Here is a 16,886-nt window from a genome sequence, read left to right as displayed (position 1 = left end):
GCTACTCTACCCACTTCTGCCGCTTATCCTGTTCTTAGTTGCGAGGGGCTGGAACCTCATCCCTCATCCCAGCTGACTTCAGGCCAAAGGTGAACTATACCGTGGACTGGTCGGTCACCACTACTGTATCATACACCATCCATGAATACTAGGAAATATATTTTAGAGATATTTTTGGGCATAATAATTCTAAATACTTGTCATAACATGTGGATTGGGCCACTGAGTGAGCGCGACCTTGAACAGTTTTGGAAGAGGAGGCTCTCTATTTCTATTCATTGCTAGTCTCAGTTCCCAAAATTATTATTATAGTCAATCTAAATACAATATCTGAAGATCACCAACAGAGAGTGATGCCAAAATAAAGCTTTTCTACCCTGGACAGAGTGAAATCAATCCAGCTGAAGTGGAAATGAGTCACTCACAAAGAGAGCTAGAACTGCAGGAGTTGAGTGGGCGACTACAGGTAGAGGGCAAGGAAACGAGCTGGGTTGAGAGCCAGAGTGTGGCGTTTCTGATCCAAAAACATGTTTCATCTTGTTGAAAGTGCTTTGTCAGCACCATGGCCTTCACTCAGCAAAGTCTTTCCATGGCCCACAAAAGAAAATATTATTCCACTGGTCATTACAGATGGAAATACTTTCAAGGAATGTAAAGCGTTAAAGCTAATCTTTCTGTCCCTAGTACAATTCTATGAAGAATGAAGAAATGTGCTGTGCATTTTAGTGAAGAGAGTCTCTAATAAGATGCCAAACATCCTCTCTAAGGACACACAGCAATTAATGAGCCTTGGAGAGAAAATTTATTTATATCCTCCTCTGTCTTATTTTTTACAAAAAGTCATTATCGTCCCTTTGTGATGTATGCTTATCTTTTAATCACAGAAGATGAAAATGTGTGCTTTCACCAAAGAAAGAAAGATATTGTACATTTTTGGACAAGTCTCTGTTGATAATATACAATGCAACACAATTTCATGTAGTCAGTGCTTTCAAAGTCACAGCCACTTCTTTCTTTGTACCAGCCAGCCCTCAGCTCACCTGTGAGGAGATAGAAAAGCATTCCGATGCGATGGTAGATACGAGCGAACAAAGAGAGCGCTATCACCTGTGTTGACGCCACAAGGTCCAGAGTTGTTAACTGTATCTGAACTCCATCTCAGAGATTACAGAGTAGCGTAGAAAAAAAAAAGAGAAAAAAGTAAAAAGCGGATATATATCAAATGCATCTTCAAACAAACTGCCTGGGCCAGGTTCAGCATACAAAACAAATGTTGCCTTGGCAACACTGACATCATCTTTTGGGCAAATTTACCATCTTCCCTCATCAGTATGATTGCGACACTAAGAATGATTTTTCGAGGTGTGTCAGAAAAGTTCCAGAATTGGTGTCACAAAAGATATATTTCAAACCCAAACTACAAGTTTTCCCCTTCAACGTAATCCTTCTGGAGTCTATGCCCTTGCCCAGTCTTCACTGTCAAGCACTCCTGGAAGGATTTTACCAGGATCCTCCACAGCTCCATCCTCACGGCCAACTTGATGTCACCGATTTCTTCAAAACAGGTTGCCTTGATGACCCCCTTGAACTTGGAACTTGAAAAAAATCACATGGAGCCATGTTGGGTGAGTAGGAAGGTTGTTCCACCACGGCAATGGTCTTCTCTGCCACAGCTCTACTTTCGTCTGTCGCACCGAATGAACCAAACGCTGCAGGATCTCTTTGTAAATGTGCTGGTTGATTGTCTGGCCCACATCGAAGTTTGTAGTTTGGCCTTGAAAGGTATCTTTTATGACCCCAGTCCTGGAACTTTTCTGACTCACCTTGTACAGTATATATGAAATAATCAATCAGTCAATCAATCAGATTTGGTTTCTATAGCCCTTTTCATACACTGAATGTAGCACAAAGTGCTTTTCACGATAAAAGCAAGCAAACAAAGCATATGCCACTGCCACACAAAAACAGATGCACACATACACACAGATAAATTTCCCTCACTCGCCCCTTCTCTCACACATAACACAGTATGTAAGAGCACTGCAAAAGACACAAGCCCAAGCACTCAAAACTTAAAGTTTTGTTCACACTTCGTTTGGTGAATGAATATTTACAGACAGGTAAGAGTAATTTAACTTGACATGATATCAATTATTAATGATGATGATACTAAACATGATAGCAGACAATGCGAAGATTGTCTAATTATTATAATTCTAATACAATTTAAAATACAGCAAAACCGATTTTGATGTAACATAATTGTATTGCCCATGTTGTCGTCTGTTTGTTAATGAGCAGGATTGTTAAGATTCTTTTTATTCCCGTGACACTTTGTAGAGGGGTGGGTCTCGGACCAAGGAAAACATGACAGTATTTGGTACACATGCATTATTTTTTTTTGCTCAGCAGAGGCGGAGGTCTGCACTCTGCTGAATGCCATTCTAGTTTGAATAAAAACCAGCTCCTGTCAGTGTAAAACAACTAACCGTTTCTGCATGTATAGTTCACATGTCAAGGTGATCCCTGCACATAACCAAAGCCAAGTATTTTCCATTGGCTTGTCAGGCCCTTAGCAGAGCCTCCACTGAGAAAGGTAGCAGCTTCACAGCTGGAGTGCTGCCTGAGCTGCCAGGAAGGCTCTTGACAGAGTCTTCACCAGGATGCGTCTGGGCAGCAGGAGTGTCGGCACACCGGCCTCTAGCTGTCAGCGCTAACGGATCCAAGGTCCTGCTGGGGGCTCTGACATTTGCCAAGTCCAGGATCCCCTGATCTGATACAAAAATAGAGCATGTGACATTTGAGTCTTGAATTTCTCTTGGTTTTGACTGAGCTTTGATGAGGTCCTGACACAACAAAGTGCTACCACGGTGTTTGAGAGTTTGTCGTGAAGGCAAAGGTATCAGCTCTGATGTATCTTTCTTCTCGCAGCAAATCCAGCCGTGCTTCACCTCATCCTTCTTATCTCTATTTAACCCTGAGCTTTTGCAGAGCTGGAACTCACTTGTTGTGCATGATGTGTTCTTAAAATGGAAGCAGTGATAGAAATGGAAGTCACAGTCTTGCAGTGGCTTACACCCAGACCCAAAGCTAGATGTCCCTGCAGATGAAGGGACTTTGTTGAACGACTGCAAGCTAGGCGTGATGGGTAGAGGCACCGGATGAAGTGTGGGGAGGAAGGTGGAGTAGGAAAAGGAAAGGTCATTCTGGAACTCTCTCTGTCTGAGCTCCCGCTCCAGCATCACGTTCTCCAGCTCCTTGTCAGCAAACGTTCGTCTTTTCCTCATGCGGGCACTAATGCTGGCGCTTGGAACACGTGCATGGTCACACTGTGTCTGCTTTAAACAACAGGAACCGTTACCCTCCTGTGATGTCAGCCCTGCACATTTTCCACAAACACAGATTCAGGTTATATACAGTATATGTATTCATATAAGTCAGTTACATATCATGAAGTCATTACAATGCATTATTATCTATCTACCCTGTCTGACAGATTAGACTTTATGCCTGCAAACCTGACACACTTCATGTCAGATAAAATTGGGCATAACTGCTGTTTGTTAGTCCTCACTTTATTTTGGTCGCCATAGCAACAACTACATCCTCAATTTAAACTCCTTGACAAATGAAAGAGGTGGATTCGATTCAAATTTACCTTGCAGGAGGCTCTTGGTCCGCAGCAAACTTGGCTCTGCTGCCTCAGGAGCGCGCTGAAACAAAGTTCTCTGTGAGGAAGTTGCACATTTGACACCTCTCTTACCCTGGAAGACACGAGGCAATAAAGAGTTGGACATTTTGACGTAGAGAATGAATTGAGAGCATAAATCACTGCTGCCTTACAGACCAAAAGTCACACTATCTTGCTCAAGAACACCATCACAAGGGCTTCGAATCGAACTAACAGCCCATATTTTGGAGGGAGCCAGAACTGCATTACATCCTTAATTAAGGTGTTTCAGGTAGCTAATCAAGATAAGCAAAATACAGACTGATGCAGCTGTTTCTATCCCAATCAAACATGACAAACACATGTTAAATCTGTGCAATGTAATGCTCAAATATATTTGTGAACGTCAATACATTTTGCAGATGGCCCTATGTCGTCGCGTTTTATCTAACGCTGTACAAAATAATCAGGAATTCTTTCTATTGAAAAACGTTTGGATAAAAGCATTATCTTAGAGACTGAGTGCAGCTTTTCCAGCTAATATTTGTTGTGTTCCGATTCATAGTAAAGAACTATCGGTCTATTATTTTCCTGTCAATGGACGCCATATCCAAAAGTGCGTCCCTCACCTCCGCAGCCTGGTGCCTCCTCAGTGCGACCTGCGCGGCCATGACGCGCTGCCGCTGCACCACCAGCAGGCAGCAAGCGCAGCCGCAGTCCCTCCAGCGGCACAAGCGTTTGTGACCCTTCAAGCACGAAACCACGCCGTGGTTCCGACAGCGGGCGCATTTGGGACTTCGGCTCATCTTGAGGGGCTTCTCCTGCTGCAACGATTTCTTCTCTCTGCTGTCCCCGCAGGTCAGCGCCGGGCTGTCCGTCACCCCCAAGCGTCCATCGGCTCTTGTCACGACAAAAAACTCTTCATATTTTGCTGCATCGAGTTTTCCTATTGTTTCCAGCTGCCGGCTTCCTTCCAATTGAGCGACATCTGTGTGACAAGTATCGAGTAACCACAGTACCTTATCAATATATGACGAATTGATCCTTAACGCCGAAGTTTGTACGCACAGAAAGCAAAACCTACATTGGAATATATTTTACATTTTACAACATGTACATATCAAACGCTGTGCATGTATTAGTGAATTGTTGTAAAACAACCGATTAGAGCCTACACTATTTTACGCACGCGCTCCACCAATTCAATTGCATCTGCAATCTGCGTGCAATTTAACACAATAACTGTTGAAAAAAGGGCTTAACCTGAAGGGGGGGAAAATGCAGTTCCCTGGACTTGGTTGACGCGTGAACAGTGTGGTCCTTCAGCACGAAGTCCGTCTAAAACCACGCACTGAAGTGTTGTCTGATCCAGCCTGCAACTGTAACGGTGTTTTAAGGTGGAAACTTTGCAGCCTACCGCCAGACGTCTGAAATGTTAAACTCTCAGCTGCTCTCTGACGCGCCTTCTAAAAACAAGGGGGCCACAAATGCTTCCAAGTCCTCGCGCAGCGTCCGTGAGCAAACATTTGGGGGAGCCCACCTGCGAGGTCACTTTCTCGATTCAAGCTCCTCACCTGCCCTGCCTTAAAAGTACCCAGCCCACCCGGGGAGTTGACTCAACTTGCAAAGATTGGAAAACAAGACACATCTTCAAGTTAAAGCATTGAATACCCCAGATCAAAATTTCCGTCCACTATTGATAGATAGATAGATAGATAGATATTTTCAATTTGTGGCATTAAAGTAGTGAGGCCCAAAGTGATATTTTTTTTCATGGGGGGGGTGGGAGTGGGGGGGGGGGGGCTAAATCAGCAGGCAGCACACCTTGCTTTGGGATACCATGTATTGATTGCATCTAGTTTGTTGAAATAATTCAACTCCATTCAGGACCTCTGCAGCGAACATTCCTTATAATAATAAATTCCGGTGTCGGTGTGGATGTACATATGGTTGACATATGCAGATGAATTGTAACATGCAGTCCCGCAGAATGTGAAAAGTGCGCCTTCTACTGATCAATACTTGTAACTACATGCAGGGTCATTCTTGAATACTTGGCCCGAAGCATTCACCAAAATGCAATTCACCAGTACGTATGAAATAATAAAAATTATATATATATATATATATATATATATATATATATATATATATATATATATATATATATATATACACACATATATATACATAGATACAGAGAGAGACAGACAGACAGGCAGGCAGGTAGACAGATACATAGGTAGATAGATAGGTACGTAGACAGATCGGCTTCTTTAGATTCTGACCATGAATGAAATATTCATGTATTTACTTAACGGTCTGTTTGATTTGATTCACCACAATGATAAAGTAAAATGAATTATGCTTTCCACTCTAGGGCAAGACCAGGAGCAAAATACCAAATTGTTCCTACTGCTGCCTAAACGCGTCTCAGCAATCCATCAGTGGACTTATCTAGCATGAGCAAAATGAATTGCTAAATGTGCAAAGTGGAATTTAAAAAAAATAAAATAAAAAAACCACAGCACCCTTTCACTTATTAAAAGCTCTTGCAATATCTGCATCTTTATGTGAAAAGTGCACCAACAACAACGTAATGCATTTTGCTGTGATCATTCTTGTCCCATGTCCCTTCCTCCCTACTGTTTCAACAATGACCTGAGGTTGTGTAGAGGATTGTGCTACTCAGCATGTAGGTAGCAGAGATATACTGTAGTTTGACAACATACTCCTCTCCCTCCTGTTTGGCCTGTCAGCATGTCCTCCTCTGTCTGCCTCTCCAACCATGCAAGCACCCTCAATCATCTTCCAGTGTAACACAAACTAAACAACGACGACAGATAACCGGTGAGCTACCTTCAAGGACAACTACTTCAACTTCATGCGTTGTGCTGACGTGTAGAAGAGGTAAACACAGGCGCTTGTAGACTGGCTTTTTGCAAACAAAATCCTGAGCTGAATTTTAAGGCTCTTCAAAGAGATGAGTAAAAACATTGGGCCGCATTTCACGATGCTTTTGCGAAAAGCTTTTAGCAGCTTTATCCACGACTTCTAAAGAGTATAGAGGACACCTGAGCAGTTATCAGCACAAGGCAGATGCCAATAAGACGACAGCTTTAGTTAAAGAGGTTTAACCTGTACCTAGGAGAGTTTTTGGGCTTTCAAGCTTGGTTAACTCATGATTGTATACACACCACTGAAATAAACGCACCTTTAACCCTATCACGTAAGACACAATGAGGCTGCTTTTGTGAAGTTTTCATATGCCGTGCAAATATTGATAGTCAAAGACGGTTCCTCTGTTGAGGCTATTTAATGTTCATTTTTAACCTGACATACAGTAGTTATACAGCGGCTGAAATAAGTATTTAACACGTCACCATTTCTCTCACCAAATAGATTTCCAAAGGTGCTATTGACATGAAATCTGTATTAGATGTTGGGTAGAAACCAAATAATCCATACATACAAAGAAAGTAGAAAAAGTAAGATCAGAAATTAAGTTGTGCGTAATAACTTGAAATGAAACAGGGAAAAAGTATTGAACACAAGAAGAAAGGGAGGCGCAAAAAGGCATGGAAAGCCAAGACAACACCTAAAATCTATCAATAATCAAACAGCAATCCAGCCCCTTGTCAGTGCAAATGAGTACCAGCTGGTTCAGTGCTAATTGATGGCCTAAAAAAAAGGTCTCATTGTCAAGGTGTGAGTCAAGACACATCTCATGATGGGTAAGACCAAAGAGCTGTCTCAAGACCATCACAAACTATCCATCCATCCATTTTCTGAGCCGCTTCTCCTCACTAGGGTCGCGGGAGTGCTTGGAGCCTATACCAGCTATCATCGGGCAGGAGGCGGGGTACACCGTGAACTGCTTGCCAGCCAATCGCAGGGCACAGAAAAACAAACAACCATTCGCACTCACATCCACACCTACGGGCAATTTAGAGTTGTCAATTAACCTACCACACACGTTTTTGGGAGGTGGGAGGAAACCGGAGTGCCCGGAGAAAACCCACATAGGCACGGAGAGAACATGCAAACTCCACACAGGCGGGGCCGGGGATTGAACCCTGGTCCTCAGAGCTGTGAGGCAGACGCTTTAACCAGTCGCTCACCGTGCCGCCATCGCAAACTAATTGTTGCAAAACATAATGATGGCATTGGTTACAGGCGCATTTAAGCTTCTGAATGTTCCAGTGAGCACGGTTGGGGCCATAATACATAAGTGGAAAGCTAATCATACCACCATAAATTTGAGGTGCTCCTCAAAAATTTCTGACAGAGGAGTGCAAAGAATAATCAGAAGAGTTGGGAAAACAGTGAGTAATGCACTCCGTCGCCATGGCCTGTATGCACGCTCATCACGCAAGTCAAGGATTTGGAACTTTTCGATAATACTGTCAAAGGTCTGGAAATGTGGTTGACTGGTAGATTGAGATGTGAACAAGTACAGAAGCTTTCTGACAAAACTATGTGTAGGGCAAATTATTGATAAGACAACAAGAGCAGCCGCCTCCCTCCTACACCGCCAGGCCTTGGGGGATGCACTCGATGACCTTTGTTTCTCTGTCTCTCTCACTTCTGTATAACGGAGGTGATTGTTTGCTTCGACTTCAGTCAGTGGTGAGAACTCATAAGACTTGCACCTTTTCCTCTCTTTGCAAAGACTTTTAGTTTTTTTGTAATAAAAAACCCACAAAGACAAGATTGCTTCCTTTCTTATTCTGTCAGAAAAAGATTTGCCAAATAATACTCCAATTGTAACTAATAAAAAAACATACTTATCACAAATTCTGACTATAAAAATAGAATCATTTATATTTTTATGTTATTAGATTTTAATAATCATTGTAAATACAACTTTCAGATAATTATTAATTCAGCAACGGGTTATTGTTCTTCTTGTCGAACTGTATCAGAGTATACTGAGAGCTATATATTTTGTACTTTGTGATCTAGCAACAATCTTTCTGATAACTTAAAATATAGTCTTCGGTCACTCGTGATCCACAACTCAGTAACAAGCCAATGCATCTGCAAGCCACGTTCCATGATGTTAGCATGCAAGGTGGATGAGTGGTTAGCACGTTCCCCTCATAGTTCGGGATTAGAATCTTGAGTCTGGCTCCAGTTCTCTGTGACCCTGAACAAGATCAGAATTGTAGAGGTTTGCACACAAGATCATTTATATGTAGATTTTAATGTATTTTTGTCACCCCACTTTTAATACAATAACTCACTGATGAGAAATTCAAAGGCACCCTTTCTTTATTTTTATAGATCAAATACCTGTATGGCAATAACATCAAAACAGAAGTTTCTAAAATTTTGTTGTCTTTCTACTAGTCAAATCAGATTGATCACCCCCCCCCCCCCCCCCATGGATTTTTATTTCCTTTTTGTTAATCAGGTTGTCTCAGGCCATCGAGCAAAAAGCTTTATGAATGGAAACCAATATCCTTATAGACACATTGCAGAAGTCTCAGTTGGGGCATATAGCAGTTACCATAATATTATGGACTTTCTGGTGAAGTTCCTAAACAGTAATTGAGCTTAAACGAAACAATATTCAATAGGTTCCAAGGAAAATAATTTTTAGTCTTTTGATATACAATCAGTCAAAAATCTGGACACACCTTCTCATTCAATAGCATGAGTAAGTGTGTCCATTCCTTTGATAATACAGTACTGTACATTCAGGCACATTCAAAATGGTTGCTAATTAATGAAGGTAATGTAAATTACAATTTTAATAACACAGCTTTTTTCTGGTAAAATACAAATTATCTTCCATTTCCTTTCAAAATATTTTTGGAGGGAGAAAAATGAATTTGGACTGGAATCTGGGACACAGAGGAACATATACAAGTCTTGTCAAGTCTTGGTTTAGTTCCAGTGTGGCACTCTCCTGCTCAAGAAGAAATTCTATATTAGACGAGAAAGTGAATGTTTACACACGGTACAAATTGAAACAGGATTGTATGTTATGCACGAATGAATATCATAACAAGGGAGTTGGACATAAACTAGCACCTTGATTGAGGGAACAGCTTTGTGGCTTGTGAATTTTGAGAAACCTGGTATTTTTACTTAAAACTACAACTTATTTTCTACTTGTACCCAGATCCATTGACTGCGAGGACATGCCATGCTGAAATACAAGCAGCAAATAAAATAAAATAAATAAATGAATAAAAATGCTATCCTCAGCTACTGTCTCAGTTTTAAGATATGAATTTCACAGCGGAGCTTTATTAGTTGTAAAAACAATCTAACTCAGTTGTGGCTTTAGAAAAAAACCCATCAAATACAAATTCACATTTCACTTTAATTTGTCTTGTCAAGGAGCAGAGAGAAGGCCCATTGTGTGAGACCATGCAGATGTTAACTGCACTGTCGTCAAGTCATGTGTTTGATCATGTGACATATGTGGATGGCAGGCAGTTGCTGTCTTTCCCAGCACATTATGCACAGCCCCTCCTTCAGCTACAAAAGTGTAACATCGTCTTGTCTCCGCTCCCTGCTGACTGCATGTGACAGCTGAGGGGAATGTATGGAGAGCAGTCGCCAGGGTACATTATCGATGCACTCATGCTTCGCTCTTTCTTCCAGTAAATGTATTCACGATTCAAATAAGCTTTCTCTTCTCAACTATCATTTTAGTTCCAAGACGCTACAAAGGAAGTATTTTGGCCCCGATAAATGCTGTGATGGTGGGAATAAATTGAGTTTTATATAAAAGGAATAACAACAGAGACAATTTGGGGAAAAAAATAGCAGTCATCACCATCAACTGCTGAAAAACTCATTAGCATACAGAAAAGTGGGTTTCCACTGTAGTGGTTCCTAATTGTCGCTTTCTCCAACTAAATGGCTCCCCCCCCCCCCCCCCCCCCTAGATAATGATGCAGTACCCTCCTACAACTGCAGAAAGTATAATAGATAGAGAGGGAAATATTGGCAGAAGTTACAAGAGCTGTTCATTTACATGCGATTCCATTCCTTTCCCCCGCCAGCCAATGCATTCGGGCTGCAGTGCATGAGGGGAGAAGAACGGGAATGAATAAGACAGAACATTGGGCATTGCAGGTCTTTACTTTGAAGATGAATTCCTTGAACCTCAAAGAAAAAGAAGAATAAATCTGATTGGTGTCAAGTTGAACTGCTGCAACACTCATGAAAAGAAGATGCCTTCATGAATTTTTTATACATGGTGGTCAAAAGATGCTCAATACATAATCTTTTGAGTATCCTCATTTCTTCCTCCCTGGAACTTCCATCCATCCATCCATTTTCTTTACCGCTTATCCTCACTAGGGTCGCATGTGCTGGAGCCTATCCCATCTGACTTTGGGCGAGAAAACGGGGTACACCCTGAACCGGTCGCCAGCCAATCGCAGGGCACATAGAAACAAACAACCATTCGCACTCACATTCACACCTACGGGCAATTTAGAGTCTTCAATCAACCTACCACGCATGTTTTTGGGATGTGGGAGGAAACCAGAGTTCCCGGAGAAAACCCACCCAGGAATGGGTTGAACATTTTTTTATTTATTTTTTTGTCGACACCAACCACTATTGCTGCCAATTTACCATCACATTTAACTGTGTTGATTAATTTTGATTACATGGAAGAGGATTAAAAGCTGTCGTGGCAATTAAAGGCTGTGAAGGTTTTACAAAGTGAATGCATAAACAGCATTTGAATCCTCCAAAACAATGGTTTGTATCCACAATGTAGTTCTTGAGGCAGTTGATAAACTAGAAAGTTTTTAAAACGTACCCCAAAAAATAATTAAAATATGTGTTAATATTTATCCAAATGAGATGCTGTTTCTTCACAGCAACAAGGTTTCTGTGTTCAAATCCGTCGGCGCAGGTCTTTCTGTGTGGCGTTTGCATCTTCTCCCTGTGCTTGCAACTTCTCTCTGAGTATTTTGATGATGGTCAAATTTCAAGCCTCTCTTAACAGTGGGCCATATGTTTCCATACATTTTTTTTAAACAGGCTGAGGAGTGTGATCCCCTGTAGTTGGAACACACCCTTCTTAAAAAGGGGTACCACCACCCCAGTCCGCCAACCCAGAGGCAGTGCCCCCGATGTCCACGCGATGTTGCAGAGGCGTGTCAACCGGGACAGTCTCATAACATCCAGAGCTTTTAGAAACTCCGGGCCAATCTCATCCACCCCCGGGGCCTTGCCAGCGAGGAGCTTTTTAACTACGTCGGTGACCTCAACCCCAGAGATAGGCGAGCCCGCCTCAGAGAGCCCAGACTCTGCTTCCTCATGGGAAGGCGTGTCGGTGGAATTGAGGAGGTCTTCGAAGCCTCCCCACCGAGTCACAATGTCCCGAGTTGAGGTCAGCAGCTCCTAGGATCATTGGGAGACACAAACCCCTTCACCATGATAAGTTGTCGGCTCAAGGAGGGGATGAACACGATTGAATGAAACATTGAAATACAATGTCCATCCATCCATCCATCCATCCATTTTTTACCGCTTATCCGAGGTCGGGTCGCGGGGGCAGTAGCTTTAGCAGGGACGCCCAGACTTGCCTCTCCCCAGCCACGTCAACCAGAGAGGATAAGCGGTACAGAAAATGGATGGATGGATGGATAATTGTATTGTGTAAAATAAGTCAAAACCCAGTCTTACAGGCAGTGCCAAGAAACAACTGGATCAGTGCTGTCAGGCCTGTTGCGAGGCCAGTGACCTTATTCATGCTGTAAAAAAGGTAAAACCCAAAACATACTGGTTGGGAAGTGATTCATACTAGTTTAATGACTGAATATATTTAGCTCATTCATCTGTAGAGTAGGTGAATACTTAGTATGCTAAAATATGTACAGTAGATTTGCAATATTTTGTATGCATCAAAACACAGCATACTTAATGGCCTATGCTCAGTGACGACCCATTACACTCTTTATACTGCAAATTTTCTTGAGCCTCTTGCAATCTCCTCATAGCCTCATCCGTACTGTGGCCTTTCAGCCACCTATCTTAATGCTAATAATAATGAGCATCTATATTCCAGTGCTTTAACCTTTTAAGCAACATATTTAACACAAACTGTGCAGCAGACAAGATAAGGGTGCTCACAGTTATATATTGTTTATCCTCTGCGTAGAACGACTAATAATAGTGTCATCATGATAAACTGAGAGAGGAGTTAAGACGAAGCATTATTCTAAATCCAACTTCAGTTGTAGGCAGTAGACAGACAGTGGACAGAAAACTTTGGATGTCCGCTGCCTTGGTCGTGGCTTCCAGTACCTGGTGGACTGGGAAGGGTTTGGGCCTGAGAAACGCTCCTTGGTTCCGCAGTCCTTCATCCTTGGCTCATCCCTCCTACGGGACTTCTACAGGCGGTGCCCCTTGTGTGGGGGATACTGTTGCGAGCATTGTTGCCACAGTTACCTTGAAAAAGTAATTGAGTTACTTTACTGATTACTTGAGCTTAAAAGTAACTTTGTTACTTTACTGATTACTTGATTTCAAAAGTAACTAAGTTTGAAAAAAGTAACTTTTTAGTTACTTTCAGCAGCAGCCAAGGGGCAGGAATATCACTTATCCACAGTACAAAAAAAAGCATTAGCTCAACCGTACCCATTACTTAAGGTTACAGAATGATGTCATCAACATGAACCAATAACTTAAATAGTGTAGTTGAAGCCACCTTAAATGAGCAACTTAGTGCAGGTTTGACATGCCAAATACAGTAAGTACATAAACATGGAAGGCATGGAAACAGGGCGGAGAAGCACTGACTACGTGACGTCAGCCGTGCAGCGCGTTAAACCAGCTCACTGTCCGGACTACAGACGAAGGTGAAAGTTCTCACGTTTTATTGTAAATATTATTTAAGCTAAGTACTGTAAGTCCTTCAGTGAGTCAGTCCTTATTGTATGACGATTTATTACCACGCACCTTGGTATGAATACTATAATTAACCCACAATGTATTGCGCGCTTAACACGCCAGTAAAACTGTATTCTTAATGTGTAAATAAAAAGGTAATAACAATCAAATACACTTTTTTACGATGGAAAATAACAAAAATAGTGCAGTGACAGTGAAATCGTGCATTTCTTTGCACTTTTATAGTACTCTAACGTCGCTGCGCATTGTATAATAAACAATCACCTCCCAATCGCCTCGTTGGGTTTAATGAATAACGAGCACCCTGCGTGATCGGTAAAATGTTTATGTACCGCTAGTCTGCTCTTTGCATGAGTCACCATCCATAAATTTGAGCTTGGTGGGAGATACAGAGGAAATTAACTATTGTTATGAAGAAGTAACTGGAGTCTGACTACTTCCTCGGGAAAAGTAACGTGTTACTTTGCTCGTTACTCAAAATGGCAGCATTTTGGAGTTGCAAAGTAGCGCGTTACCGGCATCACTGGTTGCGAGTCATTTTTGGTTCTTTTATTTTGACATCGTTGCTGTCCTGCTTCCTGTGTTGCCTCTCCTGTAGTTTCAGGGCTGGGCGTGGCCAGGTGTGCTGAGCTCCTGACACAGGTGTCCCCCATTACTCATCACCTTCTGTATTTAACCTCCGGTCTGACTTCCAGTCCTCGCCAGAATGTCCTCGCTACTTTACATGGTACTGGTCAGTTTTGCCTTCTATTCCCCATTGCTCAAATTGCTTGCTTTAAGTTTTATTACCTCACTTAGTTGAACTTTTTGTCTGGCTCCTAGTACTCACTAGTGATTTTCAGTTCATTAACTTTGTTGGAACTTTGAATTTTTTCCCTGGATTTTTCCCAGTGAGTTTTGTTTAGACTGATTTTTTTTTTCTTTCTTTCTTTTTCACCTGCGCCGTGAAGGGAGCTCAGTCTTTAATTAAAGATTCATTTGCTACTTTGGAGTCAGTGGCAGCTTTTGGGTCGAATTCCTGCCTCAATCGTCACAAAAATACTTGGTTATGGAGTGCAGCTTTAGCTCAGTAAAATGCACACAGCAATTTTTTTTGTTTTTTGGAGACAGCAGGAACAGATACATTGCATTGAGTGTTTTGAACTACAAGTCTGGTCACGGAACAAATTAAACTCATATCTCAAGGCACCCCTGTACGTCATATTTCAAAATTTCTTTGCTCCAATATAATTAATTTATATTTTTCAGTGATCGATATACATAACGATATACCCACAAAATAGCAATTAGTGTTGTACTGCTGTAAGGGTAGACAGAGTAGTTCTGTCCAACTTTTTAACATTTTTAAAGATTGTGTTTGATGGAAAAGAAGGTGAAAACCGTAACGAAGCAGAAACACCACTGCTTGCTGTGCATATTTTAAGAAACCTATGTAGGAGAACTGTTAATGAGGCACGCCATTTTGCTGTTTTAGGCATTTTAAATGTGGAAGCATTTCACATTTCTTCAGCACAAACAAGCTGAGTGGTGAAGTCTCTCAGAGTGAGCTTGCTTGTTGTCATGTTTTATGTTCTTACTCTCATACAGAAAATCACCATTGCACCTCAAATGTAGATGTAGAAGAGTGAATATAAAATAGAAAAGAGGGTACGGAAGATGCATTATGTGAAGTGAGAGAAAGGTTGCGTAAAAAGAAAAAAAATGCTGAATGAGAGAGGGAACTGTGGAAGTGCTCAGTGAAAAGGCAGATTGGAAGACAGCGTACGTGTGCGCATGGATGCATTTGGTTGCCGAAGGTGTGGCACGTGTGCATCTGAAGTTTGAGGTCATTGCTATCGCTCTAAAGCTCAGTTAAATGTCATTCTTTGACAAGTCTGGACATGGTCGACGTGTCCTTTGTGATTGTCACTCTGATGTGACATGCAAAGATTGCTGTCTTGTTTACTCATCGACCTATACCTGCCCAAAAATGTGTGTGTGTGTGCGTGCGTGCCTCCGTGTGTGGTGCACTCATACATTCTCTCTCTGTAACATGCCCGTTGTCATTGCTGTGGAGTCAACGAGGATGAGAAAAATAATAGAAATCGAAAATCATGTCAGAAATATTAAATAAACAAGACTTGCCGTTAGAGAACATGTCACACACTGTTCAGAAACAAACAGAGAGGAGCTGTCCCCAGCAGATAGACACGGGGGCAATTCATATCAGTGAGAGCGAGCACACAATCATCGAGCTGCAGGGGACAACAAAGCTGTGATGAGAAACAAGGTCATCATGCTAACCTTTAGGCTCTAACTAAATGCGTATATTCACCATCATTCACAGAGAAAAGGGGTCATGCCAAATTAATATAAAGATATCTTAGCGTGAGTCGTGGCTGTATGTACGTCTGTATATGCATGTATTTCATCAAGCTACTGTATTTCAGTACGTTTTTATAGTTCATATGTAATGAAGTTGAAGCTCGAGGCTTTCAAGTGATATTTTGTTCTATTACTGGTAGTACCCCCCTTGAATGGATACTAAATAAAAATATATTCAGACTTAACAGGTTTAATTAAAATTGAACTTTGCAGCAGATTTTAGAATGATCGCATTTGTTGGGTCAAAAAGAGGTGGGTTACAATCGTCAAACAACCTCGATGCAGTTGAGTTAGTACTGTAGTATATTGCTAATAATTAATGAAACTATAACAGTTCAATGTAATTATAGGCAAGCAGGAACAGAACTGTCAAAAATACATCATTCTTCTCGCCAAATCAGCCAAGTTGCACATTTGGTACAGTCACTCAAACAGGGCCGTTTTCTGATATGGGCAATCGGGGACAGCTCCGCCACTGCGTTGCAACCGCCGTCTTCTTCCGCCATACCTCAGTGTGTGACCAATGTACTTCTAAGATTTCATTTGCACTCCTTTCAGGTAGCGATCACTCATTTTGCTTTCACTGGGAATTTTGGGGTAATCTTGTGCTCATGTTGCCAGTATGAATGTAAAGTTACTAAACATGTGATGCATAATACCCAACACAACACTTGATTCCATGTTACAGCTCATAGGCTGAGTTTTAATATTAGAGCATCTATCCATGAGCCACTAAGAGCAAGTACTATAAAACAGCCCGCTTTTAATTGCAATTACCAAGATTTACAAACCGCTAAAACAAGTGTTCTTCAAAATAAAAGTAAATCTGGAAAAAAAGAATTACTGCTTTTATGTTTCTCATACATATCTGCCCTTGTTAACCCAATGCTTTGTGCAAAAGGAACACATGTCATGCTTGGACTCTTCCTGATAAGAATACATGGGAATACTTGGCAACCAA

At 41.6% G+C, this 16,886-nt stretch overlaps 1 protein-coding gene across 1 annotated transcript; it reads right to left on the bottom strand.

Moving 5' to 3' along the window:
* Positions 1-853: 853 nt before the first annotated feature.
* On the bottom strand, positions 854-4,648 carry dmrt2b (doublesex and mab-3 related transcription factor 2b). The gene is made up of 3 exons (XM_061779307.1): positions 4,300-4,648; positions 3,659-3,764; positions 854-3,379 (listed from the first exon to the last, which is right to left on the bottom strand). The coding sequence occupies exons 1-3, from the start codon at positions 4,474-4,476 to the stop codon at positions 2,565-2,567; spliced, it is 1,098 nt and encodes a 365-aa protein (XP_061635291.1). The 5' UTR covers positions 4,477-4,648; the 3' UTR covers positions 854-2,564.
* Positions 4,649-16,886: the final 12,238 nt, after the last annotated feature.

The sequence above is a fragment of the Phyllopteryx taeniolatus genome, chromosome 7 (assembly GCF_024500385.1).
Source record: "Phyllopteryx taeniolatus isolate TA_2022b chromosome 7, UOR_Ptae_1.2, whole genome shotgun sequence".
NCBI classification, from domain to species: domain Eukaryota; kingdom Metazoa; phylum Chordata; class Actinopteri; order Syngnathiformes; family Syngnathidae; genus Phyllopteryx; species Phyllopteryx taeniolatus.
This window is presented reverse-complemented; position numbering and strand designations above follow the sequence as displayed.

Excerpts from the sequence above, each read along its gene's own strand:
- dmrt2b (XM_061779307.1), bottom strand. The coding sequence starts at position 4,476 with ATGAGCCGAAGTCCCAAATGCGCCCGCTGTCGGAACCACGGCGTGGTT. Across the intron at positions 3,765-4,299 it reads GGAGGCACCAGGCTGCGGAG|GGTAAGAGAGGTGTCAAATG; the intron begins GTGAGGGACGCA and ends CGTGTCTTCCAG. Across the intron at positions 3,380-3,658 it reads GACCAAGAGCCTCCTGCAAG|GGCTGACATCACAGGAGGGT; the intron begins GTAAATTTGAAT and ends GAAAATGTGCAG.